Genomic DNA, 27,100 nt, shown 5'->3' with positions numbered 1-27,100 from the left:
TAGAAGATCCTTTGACTGCCAAAGTACTCGCAACTGATTTTCGACCGATTTGTGTACTTCGTCTGGCTAGAGATAGAACAATGTTCCAGAAGACAAAGTTGACAGATTTCACGTTTTCGTCGAGACGTATACTTTATTAAAGAATTTAAAACAATGTAAAACTGCGTAGAAATATAGATCTTGTACCACCCAACTTTGTTTCTACCTCCAGTCAAACAAGAGCACGGCATACTGTATATACATCTAGTAAATTTTGTTCGCGTATGACAATTATTAATAATGAAAGTTAATTAAAACCAATCTATTGTTAAAATAAATATCGACGAGATGTTTGGATGTTATATTATTTTTAATAAAGTGATACTATAGTTTCGTTTCAGCGACTCGTGACTATCGTTTCGAAGGGCAGTCAAAGGATTGACAAAGATTGATTCACCTCCAGATTATGTGCATTAAAAAAAAAAAGAAGAAATTCGTGGAATTCGAACTAAAACAAAACAATGAAATCCTATCGTTAAGAACGAGAAATCGAGTCTACGTGGATGCGTGGGCGGTACCAGCGTTCCCCCACCGCAGGGATCTTTTCTAAGTTGTCGAGCAATACGTACGCGCGTGTATATACACGGTATACAGACAGAGAGTACAGACAGACAGAAAAGATAGACACAGAGTGTGAGAGACAGAAAGACAGGAAGGAAGAGAAACAGAGAAAGGAGCGTGTGTATACAAACATGTGTATCGTACAAAGTACCGGAAGGACGCGCCGAATCGATCCATGGCCGCCCCGACGGGGGACGGATGAGCGAACCGAAAATTTGAAGACGTTGACGTGGAAGCAAGGGGTGGGTGTAACAACAGTTTCCGAGCCAATTCCACAAGGATCGAAAACAATGCGACGACTCGAAATGTCGGGGGATAAAAGAAAAAAAAACAAAGGGTAAAAATTACGTGGGTGGCGACGATCACAGCAACGCGCGTGCCAAGCACAGTGGGGACATTCCGGGTATGGGCTGGCGAAATTCTACAAATTCGGAGTTTCTTCCGAACGTTCGAATTAAAAAAAAAAAAAAGAAAAAGAAAAATAGATGTCCTGCGTGTGAAACATTGCAACCGATTTCCGTCGCGCGTGCACGTAAATGTATACGTGGGACGGTTCCAGAAATTAGAGAAACTATGATTCTTGCCCGAAAACAGAGAAACGACACGATTTCTTTGATAGGAACTATAGACATAACGGTTTGTTCGGGTTGCAATATTGCAACCGTGGATCTTTGTCATTCTTCCATAAATTTGATTCTTTTAAACAATTTCGGACGATATACGATAGCTAGGTTGATAGTTTCCCCTTCGAGGAATCTATTAACCCTTAAGTGGACTGAATAATTGTACGCCAATGTGATTATTTGAAAATTTATGCAATCCTTCGTTAGTTTATTATTTTTTAAATGCTTCAAAGAAAAGTTGATTTACCAATTTGGTAAAGATCAACGTTAAGTAGGATAATTCAGTTGAGATTGAGAGTCCACTTAAGGGTTAAAGTTGTCGGATAAAACTTCGAGTTGTAACTATAGTCGTGTAGCTGATAGACTGTAGTTTCGAATTACCGTTCGTGCAAATTGTTGCAGGAAAAACCGTTACGTCTGTGGTTTCCATGAGACTGGCTTATGAAAAAAATCGTCCACAATGGTACGGATGCACGAGTGTTGTTAGCGAAGAAGCAATCTGCTGTTTTTAAGCACGCGACGTGCAGAGGCTTCCGGGTGTAAATCGTCTCCTTTGAAGCAAGTATTCAGCTTCTCCAGGAGTCGAACGACATAGGTCAGAGTGTCATTTGATTCCTGGAGAACAGCATCAACTTACAGAAACTTAGTGAAAGCCTCGAACAACTTATTATTGTGGAGAACAATGCGTTGCAAGACGATGGCAATGTTTTTGCTCGTCTACTATAGAAAGAAAGAAAGTTTTATAAGGTTTGGGACTGTGCAAAAATTGCTCGACGTCCACTTTTACTTGTTCTATTCCTTCCTACCTAGGTTCTTTCTTTCTCTCGACAGTAGCTTCTTCGTTAGGAACGTTCGTGCGCCCGCATTAATTTGGAGAAGTTTCTTCGAAGCCAGTGTACGATCAATCGAGAAATCATATTGAGCGAAAGACACAATCCTCGTCGTTGGACCGTTTTCTCTACTCGTAGAAGCGCTGCAGCCCGTTGTCCCAGTTTCCAGACTCAAAGTTCTATACTTCGTTCAACAAGATGAGACGCTTGGAATTAGGCGAAACCGCGCAACTACGAAAGCAGATATTTGTATATGGATATAGTTACACCCGCTGTAATGGCGATTCGCAACGAAAAGAAACTCGTTTCTTACGATTTTGTTATTTTCGAAACTGGTATAAATCCATATTTAAAGGTTTGTATTCGAATAAATTAAAAAGAAAACTTGCCAACGCTCGTGTCACGTTGAAAACACCACTGTTGATTTTTATACCTCTCTGTAGTGCTTGTAATTGACCATCGCTGGCCTGTTGATACTAAAAAAGTAAAAAAAAAAACTGCTTTGTAAATAAAACGAAGTAAGAACAGTGTGACGAAACAACGTTTGACAAAAAAAAAATGGAAAGAACTCGATAAACAAATTTCTTTTCGCTTATAGCGAATCACCATTGCAGCGTACGTGTACGAACAATTGTGGATTTTATTCGATCGAACGTCAAGTTCCGCCGAGCGAAGTATAGATCGTGACGCGAACAGTGATTCGATCGATCGATCGCGCGTGTCATCCGGAGATTCTCGGTTTAATCTCTCCCCGTAGATTCCGTATGGTGACGACAATGGTTGAGGGTCTAGGATTCAGGGGGTGGTGAGCTGTTGCGCTATCGACGACGATCGCGTGCAATTTCGTCGTCGTGGCCGTGAATCTTAAAGTCTCGGGGTGGGAAATCCAATGTAAACCTTGTGTATCGAGAACAGACGGGGTTTTTTTTTTTTTGGGGGGGGGGGGGGGTGCTGCACCTTACTATAAGAAATTGGATTGGAACGAGCGTGTCTGACGAGGCGAGATCGCAAGCTACTTTCTTTCCTTCCGTTCGTTTACGCGGTCTCGGATTAAGGCCGCGAGATGCTCCAGCTCGCGGCCCTAATTTCTGTCGTCGTTTACAGGAAACGAATCGTTATCCTTTGCCCGCGAACGAGACGTTCGTCGTCGAAACGGGGCCGACGGATCAAACAAAACTATCGCAAGTCGCAAAAATTGTATGCATCTAGAGAGAGATAGAGAAAGAGGATAAAAACTCTGCAAAGTACAAGTACAGTGAGTAAGGAAGTTTGCGAGAAGGCCAAGTGAGAGCGCGTAGCCGCGTAGCACAGAGCGGAGGATGTTTTGCGCGCTTTCGTCAAACCATTTTTTTCGTGACAAGTTTTCGTGCGTCTTTTTTTTTTTTTTTTTTTTGGTCGTAAACGTGTGTCGGATACATCTCAGAAGCGCTGGGAGAGTAGCGGGACAAACGATCAAGCTCTAGGTGGCCGGTAAGATGCAAAACAACGTAAGACAACGCGGCACAAAAGTTTCGTTCGTTGTGGTAGGTTGCTTGTTACGCGTTGAACGCGTTTCTTCGTTCGGCTGTTTTCCGTGCGACGAGTCCCGAGGCGATCATTGGAAACGCAATTCGCCCGCCGTCGAGAGAAATCATTCTGATCGGTGTGTCTTTTCTTTTTTTTTTTCTTTTTTGCACTTTGCAACGGAAATGAAAATCGAACTCGGGAAACAAGCACGCGTCGAGAGTATGGTGATATACAGGTAGAGTGTGTCAAAAGTTGTTAACGACAGCAGGACTCCTCGCTGCGAGTCCCTCGAAGAATTCCGTCAAACGTTTCGCGATGCATTTCATACTTTTTTCGTTTTTTCGAAAATTGCCGGAATGCTTCGAGGATCGCGAGGGACAAACAGACGTAAACAGTATGACGATTTGTGCGGCAGACATCATACCGATAAAAAAAAGGTATATATATATATATATATGTACATGTATATATATATATAAACATATGTATGTGTGTAGATGTGTAACGTGTGATACGATGGGCGCATGGGTGAATATATATAGATATATATAGTATATAAAATAGTACAGAATAATAATAATAATAATAATGGTAATGATAATAAGTAGAAATATTAATAATAATAATAGTAATTAATAATTTATAAATATGAATCATTAAAAAATTACTCGTGACTGGTCTGTATGGCCTCCTTGAAGTTAGTACTCCACTTCCAGCCATACTAGAAAATTAATATCATTTTCACTACTCTGTAGCCTGTAACCTGCGTTTATAGATTTCATTATAAAAAGGAAACAATTTAGAGAGACAAATATAGAGAGAGACAGAGAGAGAGATAAATATATATATATTTCTCGAATTGACAAGTTCGACGATTGATTTGACAGAGCTTTTTTTTTCTTTTTTGCGTAACCCGCGTACAGGATAGAGGAGAGCGACTCCGGAGCAATCGTTAGAATCGGAAACAAGACCTCTCGCTTCGCTCGTATCATCGAAAACAAGAGAGACAGAGAGGCGAGAGACTCTCTCTCGCGAACAAGCATAAAAAGGGAACAAAAAAACTGGCTCGTCAACGATCTCTCGTCGCGACGCAGATTGTCGTTTTTAATCCTTAAGTCACAGCTAACACTGAGAATGGTATGACAAAAAACATGGTCGCCGACACTCGCGATCCACCGTCCTCCCCTTCCGAGCGTCGACGACCGTTGGTCCGGTTTTGTCACACCATACACGCTAAATGTATAAAAAATATCTATACTATCGGGACACAGCAAACACTGAAAATATTGGTTGTGGGGGTTGATCAGGGTGGAGGGGTCCATGTCACACAGAGACACATGTTGGAGGAAAGTTTTCGCGACGCCGACACCATTTCGCTGGACGCGGTTCGTCTAAGAAACGCGTCCAAGTCGCTTTTCTTTTCCTACATCTCTTTATTCTATCTTTTTTTTTTTATTTCGTTTTCATAATCTTTCTTTCGTTCCGGAGAAGGGAGAGTCAAAGAGTCGCGCAAGTCGAACGAGGCCTCGTATCGTCCCCACCCCCCAATTCCTTTCTTTTTTTTGCAACAAAATAAGCAAGATTGCGACAAATTTCGAGGGACGAGAGCCCGCTTTCGAAACGAGTCACGCACTTGCGCTCCCGTGAGAGCTGGTCGTCTCGTGTCGAGGAAAGGTTTACATTAGATTTCGTGTACCGAGGAACGATAAGGATCGCAACTCGGAGAGCGCCGACCAAGGGTCAAGAACGTGGCTGTATCGTCGATCGATATGGATCCGACTGCCAAGAGAAGCTAACTTCCGAAACGCAGAGAACGTGTATGACCCGCGAGACTGGGAAATTTTGAAAGCTTTGAATAACGGGGTGTATATAGGATGCCGTTTGTGCCAATTACAAGGACGAAAGAAACGATCCGATTACTATGGACGCGCCCGGTAAGCCTTTACGCGCGAAACACGAGCAATTTTGAAATTAACAGCGCAATGCTGGGGGGGTCTGCTTGAGAGTAAAATTTTCAAGCGGACGCCTAGTACGAGGCTAGGAAGATACTGTTTGAATTTTCGTTGCTCTGAGTTTGATCGAGATGGTAAAAGGCACAAGCCTATAGAAGAGTATGCTTTTTATCGCCTCGAGCAAACTGTCGAGGGACGAAAACTCTAATAGTATCGTGCGTGCGCGAGAAGTTGGCTAGCAGGAGGACACAGGTGGCAGCAGAGTCGCTTGCTCCGCCTATTCCCCTCCATTTTCGTTGTCTCGGCCAATGGCGACGATATGCGTGGATCCCAGGCGCCAATCGGACCCGCGTTCCTTTCGCCAGCCAACTTCTCGCGAACGAACAGTACGTTCCTAGCTCAAATTGATATTTTCGACGTCGTGTATCTGTTTACCTCGGCGCGAAAAACCACGAGTGCACGCACGGACACACGTATGTATATACAGTACGCATACAAAGTATACGAGTACGTGTACACGAATACAAAAAGGTTAAGTATATGTTATATAGTAGACAAAATTCTATATCACTCGTTGCATGCGCTCTTTAGCATAATAGGATACGGGGTAAGCGGTGGTCGGACTTGATACACGTCACTGCAAAATACCACACATCGTTTTACTCGGTTAGGCCAAGAGAGATCTACAAAGCGTGGATTGGTGTCTTCGACGTTGTCTACTTCGCCGGGGGACGGCAGAGCTTTCGCTGTCCCGAAATTCGCGTGGGAAACGAAACGACGGAGACACGGCGACTGTTTCGAGAGACTCGCGTTCGCGCTATGGCAGAGATGGGCTAAATTTTCTTCGAACAATAGATTAACCAAAACACGTGGAAACGATGACTCTTAAGGCGGAGCAAGCAATTATTCATCGTCAAGTCGATTAATAATGATCGTTATACTTGGAGAATTTCGCAACTACTAAAGTATATTTAACTTTTTAAAATAAAAATACAACGTTAGCGATCAATCGTTATTTATCTAGTTAAGAATTTTACCCATCTGTGCGTCGTAGACTTTCGATTCGAACGATCTACCGTTCCCGCGTAAAGAATACCAAGATACGCGATTATCGTTGAAGGACAATTTTTAAACGAGGTGCGACCTTTAATTATTATTATTATTTTTTTTCGTTTCTTCCTTCACGGAAGGGACAGAGATTTTCAAAGCGCGATAAATGGGAGAGGGATCGTTCTGGGTTACGATCTGGAGGTGTTCCATGCATCGGGCAAGTACTTTTGGAGCGGAAGTAGCTTAGGAAGTACTCGGAGAGGGGGGGATCAGTTGAATCGGACGTCGAGTGAGGAGGAGAACGGACAAATAAATAAATAGACAGACAGATAGATAAGATAGATGGATAGACGAGAGAAATAGTGAGAAACTGAAAGGGGAGGAAAAAAAGAGAAGACAGCGAGCGAGTGAGCGAGCGAGCGAGCGGGGCAAATGAAGCGTTACCTTGGAATGTTGGGCTGACGTGGGTGTTATAGGCGGTGTCTCGTCGGCGTCTACGCTCGTCGCGTTTGGTAATCGCTGCTCTTGCACCGATGCCAAGCTGTGAAACATACAAGCAACGTTCCTCCTTTAAACACGAAATTCGTCGTTTTTTGATGGAGAACGTCGATGAGATCAAATGCAACCGTACCTTGGTTCGAATCGAATCCTGCGTGAAGTAGTCGCGAGGAATATTTCGTAATTTATTAGCCAATTAAAGCAACAGCATACGCAACGTTGTCAATTTCGTTGCTTCTAATCTATTCACGAATACAATTTTTACACATTTATTTTGTAGACATTCTATGGGAACATGTATTTCTCGCGTAAATATATTAATTTATCAAAGCAACATGTGAACTGGCGTTTCCCATTTTCTAATTACTGTAATTAAGGTAAACGCTCGTGACACTCGCGTGCCACACCCAACAAGCTCATTGCTAGCGATCTCTTTATTTTAGATGTTGAATTACGCGTTTCATTTTAGAAATACACATTGTACAACATTTTCGACTTCGATTTCAATAACTTTGTTCTATGTGCGTTCCCTTGGTAATTTCATTCTTTTCGTACAGCTTTCAGTTTTATTTTGGTGTTCGTGCTGTTGTCATTTTTGGGTCACCAAGTCTTTTAGAAGGTATATAATTCGTAATAGAAAAGAGATGAAGAATAACTCTTTAGCCTTTATAAGTATCTATATTTAGATTTCATTTGTAACGATCAAAAATATATCAAAGACATAAAAATGAGGAAAGAGACATGGTATTTTTTCAAAGGCTATAATGTAGGATTATTTAAAGTGTGAGTAGTTCATAGCTGATAAATATTAATGTTTAGTTTTTCCACGTAAAATCACCACCTTCACGGTTGTACAATGATTACTACGACACCCTTGTACAATGTTGGCGTAGACGAAATCGAACGAGGATCGAAACTGATGAGCTTTCAAATAGAATTGCAAATGTGCATGTTTTGTGAGCATGAGTAATGATTGCTTGAGCGATATGTATCTTGAGTGTTAGAAAGGATCAAATTTTACGTACCGTTTGAGCGTCACGAGAGTACCGGTAAGCTTTTTGCAACGTCTCAACGCGGACTCCAATCGTTCGGGTTCCTCCTTGAGGAACTTCTCCTCGCGCACCACCTTCTCCATTTCCGAGCTCAGCAACCCCTTCATGCCCTCCTGGAGACTCGGAAACCGTACCTTCAGATCTGCCACCGTTTTGCTAGAAGAAAAAAATGGCGCACGGCCATGTTCAAGACAGGTTCATTCGATCCTTCGGAAGACCGCAGGAGGATCTGCACCCCTTTTGCTCACCTCGATTTGCTCAATATCAAGGCCATACTCTCCACATCCGACATATTGACTCTCGTTTTCCTGTTGATGACGTTGCCACGGAGTTCCTCCACCGTGCTCTCTAGCTCGCTGAAATTGTTGAAATTCGCATGTAAAGATTTCGTGAATAGATTCTGTGAAAATGTATACAAGGACGCGATGACTACAGCCCGAAGAATCACGTTTGCCAATTGAAAATGACCAGCAGATGATTATTACGAGGTTACTTAATTCAGTTTAGGCTGATACACTTCTATGAGGATTTTAATAAATACATTGCTAGGTGTATGAGGTTGAGAAAATTCTAGAAAAAAGGATCATTTTAGGGATTTGATTGATCTTTAGAGACATAGACAATAAGTTTTAGGAAACTACTGAGTATAAACATTTGTCAAAGTATGAAACCTACGTCAGATCTTTTTCCAGCCTTAACATCTCTTGCTTGTAGAGGTCTTCCTCGCGGCTCAGTCGAATTTTCTCCGCATCTCCGCCAGTCCAGGCTGCGTCTCCACCAGACAGCAACATGGCCCTGTAACGCATCGCCAATGATTCAAGATAAATATTAATAAATTTTTTTAACACACTGACGGTCGTTGTCACGCGTAGGAGACCTTACGAATATGTTATCCTACTCTTTCAATTTAAAGTGTTGTCAATGTCTGGTTTTTAATATTTTTTGTTTATTCTAATAACCACGTCCACACTGAATAACATGCTTTTTGATATTTCTATTTTTGACAACCAAAACCATGGAAGCACCTTTATTTGAGAGACCTTTACTAAGGCTATCGTAACTTCTAAAATATTGAATATTTTTATACGGAAAAAATTGTGGATATTCCTCAGATATAGTTCTAAATATACGCGTTGAAACTGAATACAAAAATATTTCACCGTTCGCCCTAAAAAATTTCAAAGAACCGCTAAAAAATTGCGTTCTACAGTGTACTCCATTAATGGCGTCACAATTCGAAGAGAGTTTGGGAAATCTTTTTAGATTCGAGATGCTATTTCCGGCGCACCTGATCGTGATGAACGTGTCCCGGATGGTCTCGCGCACCGTGTGCGCCTGGGCCTGAGACATGCGCCTCAGATTTCTAACTTCCTGTCTGAGATCCTTCGCCTTCTTCTGCAGACATCGCAGCTGATTATACATCTCTGGCGTCAGAGCCAGGTCTCTGTAGACGTACTGACCCGCAACCAGCGCCGCCGGTTTCGGCGGCGGAGTCGGCTTGTGCCTGTCTCTCTCTGAAAATATTCGAGGGAGTTCAAACGACCAACGTCCATTTCTCTTATACACATTTTGCCCACATGTACGGTTAAAAAGCATTGGGACTTCCGCCCGTTGATCCGTTTATCGTAAAAACAGTCTGATACTCGTCTCCTTGCTACGCAGAGTGAGGCATCTAACGTGCCCCAACTTCGATACCTCGTAAATTATGCGTTAAAATTCTTGGTAACTATTTACTTTAGGGGCCCCAACTCCGATTTTGATGATTTCGAAATATGTTATAGAAGATAAGATTCTGAACAACTTTTTCCTATACTTATAATCGCCACACGGACTTAGTTTCCGAGATTTGAGGCCCCCTAAAGTAAATAATTACCAAATTCTTATTAACGTTGTGTACAAAAAGTGACCGGAACAGAGGGGCGGGGGTTAGGTTATTAATTGGACGATTCGAGGAGATCGTCGCGGTTCGTTGACAACGCAAACTCCGTGGACAACGACTCTATTAAGGACTCGAAAGGTTGGTGTCGACCGGCCGAATCCGGTGGCTGACGCCACTCGTTACTATGTAGTTTAATGCGACGCCTTTCGCACGATCAAAGGGCGAGGGTGTATGTGCGCGAGAGGTCGCAGGGGCGAGGAGTAAGTATAATTTCGCTGTCAGTTTTTATCATTTTATTGGCTCGATGATGAGGTCGCGGCAGGAAGAAAGACGATGAACGAAACGGATGAACGGGCAGATGAATGCGAACGTCATTGAACGACAACGATCATGCGTCTGTGGTTTTGAACGGTTTGTTTTTTACCTCCGAATTATCCTTTGTCCCAGAGAAATCTTCGTTTATGGTACTTGTACACACGCATACAAATAGCAGGACCGTGTCGAGGGAAGCGTCGAAAAATGTCAGACGTGGTTTCGTAACGGGGACACGAGCTACTCGGAATTCTGTTCGTGTAACACGCCATTTTTACGTAATTTTATGTAACGACGATTCGCGCGTTCCTCGACGCGATCGCGCTTTCCCAAGACAGTGTAAGGTTGGCGCATTCGAGTGCTTCGGGGATGGTTAAAAGGTGTTGTTACGAACAATTAGAAAGAAAACGGACGACGGTTATACACAGTAACTGTACGTGAACGCAATTGCGGACCAAAAACCGAACGAAACAAATGAAGGGGAACCGGGTGTTGGACGACAGACAGGATTAACCGATGCAATTACAAATAATGGATCGAGGGGGTGGGGTGGCGACGCGACACAAAATGGTACAAAGAAGCGTAAAAACACGAGGTAGTTTTACCTTGCGAAGACATCCTCGGCAACGTGGAGGATTTGATCGCCGGTTTCGTTGGTTTTGTGTCCGCTGGTCGTGGAAAGCATTGCACGGAGAAGTCGTTAGAGATTATTGCGTTAGTATAAGACCATTCCGACGAGGTGTTTTTATCGCTCGTTAGGCTTCAAATACGTCTCGTCGAAAAAAACGGTGGAGCCGACGGTCTCGGTTTACGAGATCGTTGCCAATCAACTTCCAGTTACCGATGCAAAGTTATTGCTCGTAATTTGGTTGCACGATTGGCAGGCAAACCGGAGGTTAAAATTAAGAACGTCGTTTAACCGGAACGACTGGACGCGTAATCTCGATGATAATTTTCCGCTGAAAATTGCCGTTCGGAAGCAATACAGTAATGATTCTTAAAATGAACGCCGCTCCGGGGTTGGCACGTTCATCTTTTTTAAATGCTGCCTTTTACGCTTCACTGACTCCACGGGAGGATGGATAGAAACGTTCAATTTGCAAATCACTGGTGTTCATTCTACGAATCGTTATTGTACGGGTCGATCGAATTGATGAGAGCTAGGAGAGGCAACGAACGCGCTCCATCGTTCTTCTTTTATTTTCTTTTCTTTTTTCTCTTTCGTACGATTTCTAATGGCACTAGGTAGTTCAATTCTCTCTCCGAAAGGAGCGTGCTTAGCATCGTCGTAGATTGTCAATGGGCATGAGGATCGTTACCTGTGTGCTGCGGTGAGTGCTGTTTAGGAGAGTTCATGTCCGGCGGCTCGTCGCTGAAGGACACTGATTTTTCGAACGACACCGACTTGTCTGTAATAAACGTTGATCAGCGTATTTTTGTGATTCGGTGCCGCTTAGGGGGTTTCGTGAAGCATAGAGAGCGTGCGCGCGCGGACAAAGTTTCCAAAAAATTAAAACGGAAGGTGCTAAACGTCCAGGCTCGATCGGTGCGCGAAGATGCACCGAGCTGTGTGCAGAACGAAAGATCCAGCAGTAAAGGTGGTGACGAAAATAGAGACAGAGATAGAAAGAGAGAGAGTGAGAGTGAGTGAAAAAAAAGAAAAGAAAAGGAAAGAGAAAAGACGAGATATGTTTCACCGTACAAACGGCGAATCAATTTTTGGTTAAACTGCATTGAGTCGTCGGGGATGTGTGGGTGGGGGGTTGAGGGGGATTGTCGAGCGATAAAAAAAAATATCGTCGAAAGCGTTCGACCGATGCTGAAACGGATAAAAGCGTCGAAAGTAACGGGGTCGACGCCGGCCAAGTGCTGTTAGAAGATGCGCGTATTGTGTGCAAGTAAGATGCAAAAATGAAAGAGGCAAAGAATACGGAGAGAAAGGGGTGAGGCTGGGGAGGGGGGGAGGAGAGAAAAAATAAGCGAGACGAGAGACAGAGAAACGAAGGAAGAATGGGAGAGCTGCGTGCAGTGCGGACAACAATGGCCACAATAATGTCTAACTAATGCAAAGAGGCGGCGGCGATACGCTGGTGTACGTGTAAAGGAAATACGTGTATATCTTGTGAACCGCACCTTTGCCTAATTTTGGTGGTTTTACGTCAGTCCTTAAGTACGAGTCATCTGTAACGGCAGGTTGAGACACTTAAATTTTACAAAGGAGAGCCGTTTTAATCACAGTGGTAAAACGTAGGGCACTATTATAAAATGTTATGCATAAAAGTAGTAATGATATGTACTATATATAAGTATAATTAGTGTTCCTGAGCGGTCAACGGTGATCTTTCGCGCGAGAATAAATCGAAAATGCGGAACATTGTTCTCCGCGAGACTTCGTTCCCGAGGAAAGCCATACGAACGATTCGTTTGATGCTCGATTGCACGTCTGGCCATTACTTATTGTTTCTACTTGCGTTGTTGTCGAATCGGTTTTAGTGATATCAATAGAAATAATATCGTACGCGTTTACAAATATTTAAAGAAGTAGAAACAATGAGTAACGAACAGTGATTCGCAGGCGTACTCGTGAATATTAAAAATTAATTTCCTCGGATACGGAATCTCGTGCAACAAAATTTTATATTACATTTTCCATTTACTCTGTTTATAGAGAATCGTCACGTTGGCCGCTAGTATTACATTTCTCGAGACTCTCTGGATACACGGAGTGTCCTGTTTTAATCATACAGCGTGTACATCTCCAAACCTATTGCTTATTCAATGAAACGTTTAAGATGAAAGTTACTCCATTTTGAAGACATCTTGTGGCCAGGACGATTTTCATTTGGATTATAGGTACTTCGCCCCTTTTTATTTTTAACGAGATTATATTCTATTTTTAAACGTGATTTTTTTTCTTTCTTATATACCAATTTTATACATAACTGTAAGGTTCTTTCATCCGTAGAGAACGATATATTTATTTAAAGTTTCCTGATGCTTCTAGCATCCAGTAACCGTTTAACCACTACACATTGATTGACATAATAAACACATGGACAGATGGAAAAAATATGTATCGACATGTAACGTAAATAATTATTTTTTATGTTCATGTATATATTAAAGTAGTGTTCACAGCAAATTAAAGGAAGAAAGATTATGTCTTATGTAAATAACACGTACATAAATAATGATTAATATCGTGGAACAAAGTAAATTTCATCTACAACATACGTTCGAATAATCAGTACTTTGAACGTTATTGCATGGAAAGATTAAAATGGGACACCTTTATCTGTACAGGATGTATCAAAACATGCGAGCATAACATGTTGAATTAGATACACGAAACAATGAACTCGTATAAATAATTATCCTATTTGATCTTTTTTTCGAGTTATAGGCATTCTTGTATTTTAATATTTTCTCGTTACAAACTATATTAGATTCGATTCAATCTTCTGGTTGTTTTCTTGATATTACAAACGAAGAAGGCTGAAGATAAGAGAGATGAAATATTGTACAATGTACTTCCACTTACGTGTCCCTCTGAGAAATTCACTGCCCGAAGATGGAAGAAAAATATTACGAAACTGTTTAAAATTCGTAAGCCACATGAGATGCTGATAGTAAACAGTTGAGTGGGATCAATTACGCAAGCTCAGTTTATAACAAGAATCGAGGTTAGGTTTAAAAGTAATTTCTGGCTGTGTGTCGCCATTACACAATCCTTCACTCGGTCTGTTATGACACGTATAATTTCTCTTAATATACATAACAAAGGCATTATAATAATTACTATCACAGTGATAATGATTATCATTATCACAACGTCTTTGCTGTGCAGATTAAGAGAAAGCGTACGATAGCGATAATTATAATTATTATTTACCTATATTATTTGTTTTTATTTAGTTTATGTAATTGACAGTAGAGTGTAGACGAAAAATTAAAAGTGCGCCTATTTGGTCCACATGTATGGTCGAATAGAAAATAAAAACGCAGTTAAAATCTCAAATACTAATAACAATTATTAATATTGAAATATAAGAATGCCTGTGATTCGGGAACAAAGCCTAACGAGATAAGTATTCGTACGAACATCCAATATTTCGTATATCAAGATCGCCATGACGTGCCCACGCGTTTCGATGCAGCCTGTATACGTATAACATGTATAACATATGTTTAGACTGGTCACAGTGATTCGAAGGAAAATAGAATATAGAAGATAGAAGATGAAGAGACACACCTGGCAATGAGGCAGAGCTGGAGCTAGAATGTTTGTCGAACTCGTCCCCGGCGCCTGGTGTGCGCATCAGTCGGAATAACAAAGCAGTTGTACAGCAGGGTTTTCAGGAAATTTCAAACCGCGTTACGGCACGTAGCAACGGTACGCAGCGCCGCGTCGCGTCGAAAAGCGCCCTCTACATTGGCGGTTTTTCGTACGCGAAACAGCGTAAATTGGATCAAGACGGGCGAGTTTATCGTTTAATTAGGGCAACACGTTTCTGTTCAACGGAAAGAGGACGGTCGTACCGCTGCTACCGCGTAGCCCGCGGCATAAAACGTATGATTACATCTAATCGAGGCGCAGATACGCGACTCGAGAATGGCGCACCTAGGCAGCCAAGAGCGTCTACGAGAAACGACGCCCGATCGGTGGCTGTCTGTTGCTCCCTTCGACCGCGAGCAAAACCGATCGATCACCTAAAACGTAAGTATCTAAAAGACGAGCAGAAGAGAGCGGCGGTGTATGAGAAACGTGGGGTTCTTTTTTCTGGGGGGGGCCACGAACGGACGATTCGTACGACGAAGTAGAAAAGCAAAGGGTGGACGGACGAACATTCACGCATAGAGACGGGACAGAGAGGCGGTAAAGCGTCGCAGAAGAAATCTTTTCAACGAAACGAGCTAACGCTTCTAATGCGTCTAAGTGCGACGAAAGGTCGAATCGAAAAACAAATGCGCACGTCCGTCTCGACGGGACCGACTAGTTGCGATCGGGAGCAATCACTGTAACGACACAACTGATGTCTGATAACGAAGCACAAATAAAATTCTTTATTCTTAATATATTTTTACGTAGAACCACACCCTTCTCGGTTGTACCGTCAATTCTGGGACACCCTGTACAGTATGTAAAGTTTGAAATATCATTTGAAAATTAACACAGGTTACCTTTCGATAGATACGCACTACTAACAATAGCAGAGTCCAATCTGTTCACACGTTTCTATCCTTTTGCAGAAAGGTAGAATACAGGTATCCGTTGGAGCGTGTAAAACATTAGGTACAGACTCGATAATTTTATTTTGTTATATGCTGTAAATGCCAGTCTCTGTCAATGAATAAGTAGTAGAATGGGCCAAATAGGTTCTTGTTATTTGTAGGAGAAAGTCACCAGCTCCCGGCACCAACCAAGTAAGTTGTCACGATTGGTGATTGAAATTGGTGACTTTCTCCTAGAAACGATAAGAACCCGTTTCGTCCATTTATAGGAGCAAGTAGTTTACCTACAAACATCGATGTCTCGTGTCATCCCATATAAGTAATGTCGTCAATCGTTTTACATTTAGACACTTGAATCGAATCTCGGCGGTACGTTTATAGAAACTTCTTATAGAGCGCTCTTCTCGCGGCAGTCTACAACGTGCATTCGATACAGTCAGATCGATATCTAGCGTCTAACCTAACCTCAAACGTATGCATTCGAGACGGTTGCATCGATGCTTAACCTCAAATATATGCATTCGAGACAGTTAGATCGATATTTAGCGTCTAACCTAACCTCAAATGTATGCATTCGAGATAGATCGATATTCAACGTCTAACCTAACCTCGAGTGTACGCATTCGAGACGGTTAGATCGATATTTAACGGTCTAACCTACCTTCGAGTGTATCATATCATCAGTACGTATCGTGTCAGTTCTGTGGCTAACGGAGGAATAACAGGCCGTTCCAGGCTCGCGTTCTTCCCGCGTCGAGACGAACCGGAAGACGGAAACTCAACAGACTTGGAGAAGAAACGGGTGGCGAGGCGGTGGGTGGGGAGGTAGGGTCGGAGGACGGCGGCAAAGTAAAACTGCGCGGCGGAAACCAAGGGGGCAGAGTTCCTTTCGCAGAGAAGAGAGAAACCGGAGACAGCGCGTCTAACTGTGGAAATATAGAGTATAGAGTGATAGGAATCGAGGCGAGAACGTACCTGGCCCTCTCGCGTACGGATCGCGAGTCGCGGGAACTTGCAAATAATCTCGCGGCGACGGGCTCGTGTGGGGCGCGTGGGTCAGAGCCTTCTGCACCAGTCCCGTCAGGTTGGCCAGCTGTCTCTCCATGTGCTCTACCCTTATCCTAAAGCAACGAACGGGAAGAACCAGTCGTTAATGGCGAACGTCGCGACATCTCTGTCGTTTACGCTCTACAACTAATTCGTAGCTAATTTATCATCAAGACGAAGCAGGATGATGTTCCACAGGATGCACGATGCACTTACTACGTTAACAATGACAACGCCAACGTTTGGAATTCGCGTGCAAAAGGTCGGTTTCGCATAACTCGCGGCATCATAGTCTAAACCTACGTACGGCAGGACGTTGTACACAATAAGCGCTCGATATGCATTCACTTTACGATCGCTAATCGGCATGCTGCATTCCACCGATTTCTTATTTAAGGTTACTGGCGGCTCGAGTATAGCAAAACAAGAGGACTCCGACATCGTCATAGGCGTAATGGCGGCCTACGCTACGTTTTTATACGGTGGATTTCAACGATGATCGTTCAGTAGTCGAGCAAAATTTATTCATTAACAACGAGTGAAAATGTTATAGCAAAAATATTCACTAAAATAAGGAAATACACAATTTCAACCTTCCTCTAAAAGGAAATTCATAATTCTGATTTCTAGAGAGAAATGATAACCATTGCTTCGATTTTACGAGCTCGACTATTTCTTGCCCGTGCCCCGGGGAATTTTGGCGTTTCCGTTTCGAAAACGGTAACCTCTGTGCATGCTTCGACGCTCAACTATACTTCAGAGATGGGCAAAATTCTTACGAATGCACAAATTCCAATTACGGGATCAAATATAATAGCATAGAACGTGTGCAGATTGAATCTGTGATGTAGGTTGGTTTTGTTGATTATCTATTATTCGAATAAAATTTTTCCCCATCTTTGCTATGCATGCATTGAACGGACGACTCGCGTTCCGGGGAGAGTTCGATTTTTCGATCGGTCGCGAACGAACGGGTCCGATGTATTCGCGTCGCGAGGCGAGAGCACGAGCTTCCCCCGGGTCAATGGAATCGACGGGAACACGTCGATCGATGAACTCGAAACGCGAGATATTATCCGCACAGCCGCACGGAGTCGTGTCGATGCACGGACGAATATAAATAACCCAGATCCAAGGGAGCTTCGAAGAACGTAAACTGACCCGAGGGAAGCTGGCACACGCTTTTCACTTTCCGTCGACATATTATACGAGGCGATCGTTTCTCTTTCGTGATCAAACGTTCGTTCCTCGCGATGTGAATTCTCCACCGTATCGGTTCCATCCTTCTCGGAACTCCCCGCGAACGGTAGCCGTGGAATTCTATGAACGACTCATTCGCAAGCGCATTCGATCTATGGTCCTTTCAACTCACAGAAGGACCTTGCGTAAACAAAACCCTGACTGCGAGAAAATCTCATTGGTCCTCGAAGGTTAAAAGATTCGTGGCTGTCTTTACCAAATCGTAAATGGAACCTTTAAAAGGAATTGACCGTATTCGTTAAACAATTCGCGTTAAACATTGTGAATTAATAATTCTCTAAAAAATCTAGCTATATTATACCTCGGTACAAATTCGTCGATGTTTTTTATCTATATTGTTTTTTTTCTGTACAAAAGTAGGCAGTAACAAAAATAGCTTGATGATCAAAATAAAATTGAACACCGTCTTGTTTACCTTTCCACTGAAAACCAATAAAATTGTACACTGCTACGTGTAATTATAAATGGTGACTTGAATAATTTCTATCGTATTTGTACGTATTTGAGATGGTAGCCCTGCCATTTCAGGCCTGTCGTAGTCACGTGGTTTTGTTTACGTGCTGTCCTGTGACTTGAACAACGGGCGGCGTTAATTCGTGACGTTTGAAGAGAAGATAACGCGCCAAACACATCCCCTTCTCTGTCACAAGCTTCTATTGTAGACTCGTGAGATGTTGACACATTGCCCACAAGCTGACAGGGCACAGGGAAAGGGGGAACCATACACTCGCTGCGCTTGACCGAGTGGTTGCAACATAACACCGGCGTCCCTATTTAAACACATTGTCTTTATTCGTCGAGTCCATCGCGTATAGAAGTCTAACAAGGAAACGAAATAAATAACGAAAACCCAGGAAATACCAAACGATTCTCCTTTCCTCTGTGTCGTTTCAACTCGTTGGCAGATAGAACAACAACTCACGTGTGTATAGTGCATATTTGCTTCGCCACTGACATACTAGATGGCGTTACTGCGCTATGTAGGAGCGAAAGATCACTATGCCGCCGAAATATTTAATGCGCGTAATGTTGCATGAATCGCTATGAAATGTCATTCGAATCGTCATTGAATAAAATTCAGCGAAACTAGTTCAATTTGACGCAACCATTTCCCATTTTTAATTTTCTATAATTTCAAGAATGACAGGATTCGAATGTGCGTATAATAAATATTAATAGCCTAAGTGTTGGATTAAGTATCAATGTAAGATCTTTTTGTTAACGAATTTTTATATTCGGCATGCAATTGCCCAAGGAGGTTAAGTCTACCTAGCTGGTCTAGTCCAAATTAGGTTTGCTTCGTTCTATTAGATGTTTTACGGCACAATGTTCTTGCACATCTACGCTGCATAGTTTTAGTAAGATCATCCAGTATTCTATGAGGGAAACCTCGGTATTGCCTTTCAATTGATTCATTAGGAATCTCTCCATTCAGAGCAACGGATGAACAATCCTTTATCTAAAATCGAAGCTAAACTGCTTTGTAATTTCATTAAAGACGACTTCGTTGCAAACATGTGAAAACGATACCGAGGTTTGCTACAACTTGCAAGGAGATCAGACTCTCAATTTTTGATCAGATCTCACTCAATGATAGATAGTAAGCTACTTGATCGAATTGCACTCGGTTTTGGACGTAGACGACTTATAGTTTTTGAGATATTTAACATACTACTAACTCAAACACATTTTCTTACGAAGTAGATAGTAAATACTCCAAGCAAATATATCTTTTCTTACATTCTTTGTCCTATATAATCACTTTAAAGCAGTAATATCGTTGTGTATCCTTAGAGGGTACATTCAAATTCTTCGTCCCTTCAGAGGGGACAGCCGAGTGCAAAGGGTTAAATATCTCAAAAACTGTAAGTCGTCTACGCCCAAAACCGGGTCCCATTCGATTCTGTAGCTCAATATCTATCATTGAACAAAAGCTCATTAAAATGTGAGTTTCAGGTCTCGGGGTCCTCTCTTTGTTAGAGGTTGATCAAGGATGGTAAGAGTTTGGCACGCTGCGTTTCTCGCGTACGACAGAAATTCAACGCCTCCCGGTGAACGCATTGTAGCAGCCCGGATCGTTGGCGGAGCACTACGGTTGGTTGTCGCGGCTCTATCGAAGTGAATACAAGGTTTGCTCGGTACCGAGTAGCGTCGTAGCTCTGACCACCGGGTGGTAAAGGTGGCGCCCCTGGAGGAAACGGAGATCGCGGTGGACCGGACGGCGGACGGCCTGGTTTCACGCCGTATAGGCTGTACGATTCCTCCAACAGCTCCGTATCGCTGCACCACCCACAACAGAGATACACGTATCCGCGATATCAGCCATCCACGGATACACGCGGCAGCGAGTCGAGCGCGAAAACGCGACAGTTTCGCCCGGTTGACGCTCTCACCGACGCGTTTCTTCGTTCTACGTTGCATAACGTTCGAGCGGCACGTTCCAGTGGCAACAAACAAAATGTCTGGACTGTATGCACGTTTTCAGCCTCGTTGTTCTCCTTTCTAACGCTGTTTTTAACAAAGTTGCTAATGAGTTCGACGCAGGTGCGACCACGAGGTCCGATGCGAATTTAATATACACTTACGCTCAAAAGTTTTAAAACACCATCTGTTTTTCGTGAAAGTCTGACGTAAGGACGCCCGATGGATCGATGGGTTTATTTATTAGTGGGCAATATTTTAAGGGTCGTATTTTACCAAAATAAGACATAAGGGTTGAGCGTGTGCCTCCGAAAGTACATTTTTAGAAGTTATGAAGATATAGTATAATTCGTGGATTCATTACACATTAAAAATCGGCGGAATAATGATTTTGCGCACCTATGTCGTCAAACGCCACGGGGATGACTATCATAGGATATCAGATCATATTTTGCTAATTATTTCTTTACTTCGATCCAATAAAAGTAAATGCGTCAACATTTTTGAAAATATTTAATTACTCCACAAATTTCAAAATAAAAGTTCGAGAATATATTCTAAACGAAACAGTTGAGTCAAATAAAAATATAAAATACAATTCTTTTACTTTCACTTCGTTTTTGCAAACCGATTCTCACGCTTCTACATCGACAGCAACAAGTATTAAACTAAACTGACAACCTGGACGCTCGAACGGTTAAACGTATTCTCGGTTTACTTCGACGCAACGAAGAATTAAGCAAATTAAGAAACGCTGACCGATCTTCGTGAAACGAATATACCATAAGAACTGTTTTCTTACTTTTTAAGTATAATTTTTTCAAATCTATCGTGCGTCACGTTAGAAGCAGCATCCTGTATTCGTGGGATCAAGCCATTCGCGGTATAGTCGAAGGAATTCAATCGACGGAGCGTCAACATCGTCTCGCGATTGCGATTTAATCGAATTTCTGTGACCCGATTTTCTCGATAGAGCACTCCTCTCTTTCGTGGATAAGCCACGGGTCGTTGAATGGCCGTCGAAAGAGACTGTTCGCGAGGAAATTCGTCAAGGCGTGAAATCGTTGCCGAGAGAGGGACTCGCTCGCTGCGAATCGGTCGATTACCGTCGAATCTGGGTAGATTACGTGTTTATGTGGCAAACGCGCGCGCAAACGTGCGAATGAACGTGCTTATCGTGGAACACCGGTTACCTGGCCTCCTCGTCGATGACGGGCGTGACGGTTCCCGAGTACTGCGAGTAGTACGGGTCCTCGTAGCTGCTTCCGGCGCTGTACGGTCCAGGGGGGTATCTTCCGGTCCCGGAGCCAACGCCTCCGCTTCTTTCGGGGCTGCTCATGTAACCACTTTCCCCGTGCAATCGATCTGTAGAATTGCAAATGTTACTGCAATTTGCCACCGAGCATCTATCTCTGCCTAAGATCGTCACTGAGAATCATAATCGTCTTTCATTTTGGATTCGAGTCTATCTATACTGTTGGCGTACGACAGGGGTGCGTAAAGTCCGCCCTGCGGGCCAATGATAGCAAGTTTAAAGTATTAGGTCACTCCTTATCTTACTGTGCCCCTTAATATATTTGGCTTTAGATTATAGTTACAATCGTCACTGTCCAAAAGAGAAGTTCGACGAAAAGCTAAATGTTTCGTCTGGACGTCTCTTACAATATAATAAGATAAAATGATCTTAATTTCACTATGAAAACAGTTCCCAAAAGTAAAAAATAAGTTCTGTAGCGCGTTAACTTTTGACCCACGGGACACTCCATTTTGTTTGGCCCAAGGGCGGACAGAGGGCGCCACTGGCGTACGACGACCAACCGACGCGGGCACGTTTGTCGCTGTTGTTAGAGCCGAAAAAAGACAATAGGTATGTTTCGAGCGTGCTTTACGGGGTACCAAACAGTTCTACAAATTTTGCAGCGACGGTGGGAGCGGACACGATACGTCAGGGTTGACGGCGATGCTCTACTGCAGTGTTTTCCAAAATGGCGGGCGCGTCCTCTAGAGGGCGTCTCGCGATCCAGAAGAGGCGCGTAAGAAAGTTTCAAACGTTTCTTTCCACTAATATTTTAATCACGGATGTTTAATAACCACGGGTATATTTTTCTCGTATCGATTGTAAACTTTCCACTCGTATTCGGGCGCGTGAACATTTTTTCTTCAGGGGGAGGGGCGCCTTCCAAGAAGTTTGAAAACCACTGCTCTACTGTAATTACTGAATGCCACATGTGGGAGGTTACGTGTACATCGCAAGATACTTAATGTCTTCGAAGGTGTCGCGACGGCCCGTTCGATCGAATATTTGGCCCGACGAATACGCAACTATCGCCTCGATGGAACGGTTCGATCGTTCAACCCATTCGCAACGGACGAGGCACTGTGTCGTGTTATTAAAAAATAGCGGCCATATTGAGAATTCAAAATGCTTTTATTTCTGTAGTAACCCATGAGTGTCGTGATTGAACATATTAAATTTTGAAGTGTGTTGATCTAATCCAACATCCTCATCTATGATTCCAGGCGAGTTACACCTCGTCGAGATCTCAATAACATTTGATATTTGACTTGTATCGATATCACAAGAAATATATCGAGAAATTCATCCTACTAATACCAACTGATTATATTGATACCTGTTTGATACTTGAACGCAATATTTGAGAATTGATAATATCGTCAGTCAATGAGTTTCCACGGAGTGTTTGCTTTTCACATTCGTGGCGTTGTTCAAGTGCCACGGGGCTCAACGTGCGCGTAGCGATTGTTGCGAATGGATTTGAACAAGTATTTCTCCTGTTTGCGTTTCTGTCGGGCGAATTAATCTCAAACGCCAGTTAATTTCAGAGTCTCGAAATTGATCTGAATGCCTCGTCGGCAATCTCCTATCTCTTTTCTTTGGCTCAGCCTTCGAACGAGTTACCAGTGTTCGCAGAACTTTGCTCTACTCTCCGTCCTAAGTGGTCGTAAGAAAGAGAGAAACATAGGATCATCCGTTCGAAGTCTCCTCGAGCTCGAGCGAGAACTTTCAAGGGTCTCCGAAAGATGCGAGAAGGGTTAGACTGGAAACATACTATCGACTTCCCGTTGCACGACAATCTACCAGGGATGGCAAAACGCATGGACAACCAAATTATTATTATTTCTGATATCCAATGGGAATTGATAACTTGGAAATAAAGACGTAGTCGACAGGCAATTTAAACAAATACACCAGTTGAAGTTAATTTAGGTAATCGTATCGGACACGTTAAAAATGGATAAAACGGGCATTTTTAAATGGTGTAAAAATTTGCTTCGCTAAGAATACTCTAAATTCATTAAACAGTAGCTTCGAATCGGTCAGAAAATACTTTCACCACGCGTGATTAATAATTTTGTCACTCGTTGTAGGATCCATGCTTTTTCTCGTGCTACGGAAAATAGAGATCGTGTCCTTAGCCTCGTGCTGAGAGCCCACTCGAGAGTTCTGCTCTCAAACAGTGCTCATCAAGAGCAAAATTCGTTTCAGAGTTGGGTAAATTTTATTCGCAAATAAAGAATCAAAATTTTATATTCGTTCGTAGACAAGCTTTTGCTCGCCTGGATGTCGATTTAAAAATTTTCATTCGTCATTCGCGAATAAATTTGGGCAATTCTGAGCGTAGCACGGAGACTCTTCTGCTCGTTGACGACTCTCGAGAGTTAATCTTTCCAGTGGACAACCAGGCATTTAGAGTCGCGATTAGAGTCGAAGAATCGGAGAGACGGAGTACCGAATGAGCTTTTCCGAGGGATGTGTAAGGATTCTACTGACCTGCTATACTATAGAGGGAGACCGAGCTGTCTCTAGAGAAGCGAGCCGAGCCCCCGAGGCTTCCAAGGGGACTCTTACTGCACTGGTAGCTGCGAAGCGGCTTGGCCGGCGGCACCCCGCCACCACCTATCCAACCATCCGGAAAAACCAAACAAAAACCAATGTACCCAGCTGTTCCGGAGCACGTCGCGTTTCTCCCCCAGTTTGTTCCTTGCTAATTCGCTTGTTAAAAGTGCACCAGCGATCCATACAGACGTGGCCAAATTAACACGCTCACCATTGGTCTCTATATTCGGACTATAGCGGGTCTAACTCAAAACTCCCTCTTTTTACCTATTTTTTCACCGATAATAATTGAAAATCTTGAACCAAATTTTTGGCATTCTAATACTATTGGGTTCACCGACATTTTTTTCAATGGGAAGTACCCGTTTCTAACCTATAAAATACGAGGCGCGTAAAGTTTCGAAACTCTATATTGTTTATAAATCATTTAAAAGCCTTCGAAGTATGCCCCGTGAGAATTATCTTCAGCTTTTCCCGCCATTTTGCAATTATACATCGAAGCGTCGAGTGCTCGTTTGGGACGGGGTAACAGAAAGAAGTTTGCCGGTGACGAATCTAATCAAACCCGTTACTTCCGTGGTGCTGCTTCTGCTAGGTGGAGGAAGTGAGAAAGATCGTAGGAAGGTAGAGAAAGAAATTAATAAAGCAATCCTAGTCCTGAAACGGACGGGTCAGTCAAACGCTTGCAAGAGAGTTAAGAGCGTAGCCCTCTGGTGACGAGTACGGGAGATGACGCCATACTTCTCATCAAGCGTTGTTCCAAATTGAAGCAATCGAAGACGAATACCGCACCCAACAGAAAAGGAGTCCTCCACCAAGAAGCCATAAGACACTATCCATAATTATCAAAATACCGAATATTATTAATTTTCTTCGATTTCCCCGAGTGAACGTATCAATTTGGCCACGTTTGTAGTCTTTCATCGAGCGCGTTCGCAGAGGTGAGTGGTAATAGAACAAACCCCGACGGCGAAAGTCACAACAATTCTAGGTCGCCGATTCAAGGCGAACGAAACTGCACCGTCAACTCGAGCGCCTATATGCACTCTTCCGTCGCGTTCTAGCAAACACACGAGCACGGACCGTCGCCGATTTTCGACTTGATCGCATTCGAAAAGCAGAACGACCCTCCGCGATCGCCGATCGAACGGATGTGGCGTTAAGAGGAGGATCGTACGGCCCGATGATGCAGTAAGGAGGGCAAGAAGAGCTTGCATTCGCGTAGGCCTTGAAAGCTTTGGATTGTTTAGTTGCATCAAGCGTTCGAACGTGTACGACTGCGTCGCTCCAGGGTCAGGCATGCCCAACACGTTCCCCGCGCCATCATCTTATCAGTTTTTAAATTGGACGAACGTTGTTCGTTAAATGTTGGGGAGAGTTGTAAAAATTAAGTAATACCACTCTATACAACCGCTGTTAATATGCAATATACAGGATGCATAAAATCTACGATGTATTTCCTCTATACGTGCAAAATATATAAGTGATATGAGCGCCTTATATTTTTGGCCAGTACTGTACTTTACTGCGATAGTTAACATCGAAATATTAACAGAAGTAAAAAGTTCGTAAGATTGCAAAGGCAATGTCAATAAAAACTGAATGCTGGTATACAGGTTGACCACCTCGGGGGAAAAAATAAAAATTTCAAATCGTTCTAAAAAAAATATTTTCGATTGTGGGGGTCAATTACAATCATTTTTGGTCAACAGACATACCCTCAAAACCCTAACCATTTTCGAGAAAAAAATTCCTAATCGAAAATATAACGTATGGCCAGAAATGGTTCCCCGAAATTTCATGTGCTCCCATCAAAATTTTTCCCCGAGGTGGTGTAACATCCTGTATGTGTAATATTGCAGTAGATCTAGCAACTTACGGGATCTTTGCAACCTGCAGTTTCTACGAGACCGCCATATTTGCTTCCACTACTACAGTTGATCTCCAATCGTTATTTCTTGCTATGACGTAATTGCCCCGTAGCTTTGCAAAGTCACCGTACTGGCAGAGAGTCCAGTTGGGAATGCCTGCTTTAGGATTCGACAATGTTTGCAGGAATCGTGACTCGTTCGATCGAAGGAAAAGAACGATACGGCAAGCGAGGGTTGGAGATTAATCGAGGAGAAGCGTGTGTGCAGCAGGTCAGGACGATCAGCCTTTCGATACCGTTTCGACGAAACAGTTAGCGTGCGAGATCGTAGGGAGCAAAGGGTCGCCGCGATGCTAGAATTCGCTACGTTTTTGCGATCGTATAGGCAACATTCGAAGGGTTACTGGACAAATAACGATTCTCGTCGATGCGTTTCGGGGTTTGAATCTACGGGGGACAGCGTGTGGGGGGGGGGGCGAGCATGGACAAGCATTGGGGGGTGGATGATGTACAGGTAGCAACCGAATCTTTGAATTTGCTAAATTCCAAATTGCTCGACTTTCGTAATCCCGTTTCGCGTCGACTGCCCTGGCCCTCGTTTAAGCGAACGTCGAGTGTTCGTGACTTTTCGTGTACCTGGAGTAGCGAGAGGCTTGGGCTGCGTGGGAGTTGCGGTTGGCCCGCCGACCACTGACGACGCTGCTGGACTGTACGCCCTCATCAACTGGCCCCCTCGTGGCAGAGTGCTGCTGCCCCCGACGTAGTAGCCGCTGCTTCCCGATGTCGAGTTCTTCGCCGTCTGAATCAGAAAACATATCGAATCGTTATTCAAAATGACATAGCTCGAGTATTTCCAACCGTATACGTTGTCCCCTTAGGCGTACGCTTCTCGCGTTCGTCGCCAGAGGGCTACGCTCAACACCTTTCTCACAAGTGTTCCACCTATTCCTATACAGGGTGTTCGGCCACCCTTGGGAAAAATTTTAATGAGGGATTCTAGAGGCCAAAATAAGACGAAAATCAAGAATACAAATTTGTTGATGGAGGCTTCGTTAAAAAGTTATTAACAATTAAATTCAACAATTTCAAATCGTTCTGAAAAAATTATT

The 27,100-nt window shown here is 43.1% G+C and overlaps 1 protein-coding gene across 21 annotated transcripts in view; it reads right to left on the bottom strand.

Moving 5' to 3' along the window:
* Positions 1–27,100, bottom strand: part of LOC143347603 (uncharacterized) — a 207,180-nt gene that overhangs the window by 7,974 nt on the left and 172,106 nt on the right. For 6 of the 21 annotated variants that reach the window (XM_076776915.1, XM_076776913.1, XM_076776933.1 and 3 more), the window contains 14 exons: positions 26,629–26,790; positions 24,056–24,194; positions 21,457–21,627; positions 19,984–20,134; positions 16,510–16,655; positions 14,555–14,608; positions 12,436–12,504; positions 11,622–11,711; positions 10,908–10,970; positions 9,400–9,625; positions 8,787–8,906; positions 8,360–8,467; positions 8,085–8,267; positions 7,006–7,102 (listed from right to left, as the gene is read on the bottom strand). In XM_076776915.1, the coding sequence (XP_076633030.1) occupies positions 7,006–7,102; positions 8,085–8,267; positions 8,360–8,467; positions 8,787–8,906; positions 9,400–9,625; positions 10,908–10,970; positions 11,622–11,711; positions 12,436–12,504; positions 14,555–14,608; positions 16,510–16,655; positions 19,984–20,134; positions 21,457–21,627; positions 24,056–24,194; positions 26,629–26,790 (1,779 nt within the window). Of the gene's footprint in view, positions 1–4,227; positions 4,281–7,005; positions 7,103–8,084; positions 8,268–8,359; positions 8,468–8,786; positions 8,907–9,399; positions 9,626–10,907; positions 10,971–11,621; positions 11,712–12,435; positions 12,505–14,554; positions 14,609–16,509; positions 16,656–19,983; positions 20,135–21,455; positions 21,628–24,055; positions 24,195–26,627; positions 26,791–27,100 lie in introns of all 21 variants that reach the window. The other 15 variants (XM_076776931.1, XM_076776934.1, XM_076776932.1 and 12 more) reach the window with 14 other exon arrangements.

This window comes from Colletes latitarsis, chromosome 11, assembly GCF_051014445.1.
Source record: "Colletes latitarsis isolate SP2378_abdomen chromosome 11, iyColLati1, whole genome shotgun sequence".
NCBI lineage: Eukaryota > Metazoa > Arthropoda > Insecta > Hymenoptera > Colletidae > Colletes > Colletes latitarsis.
The sequence above is the reverse complement of the archived record's forward strand: the minus strand, read 5'-3'. Positions and strand labels throughout refer to the sequence as shown.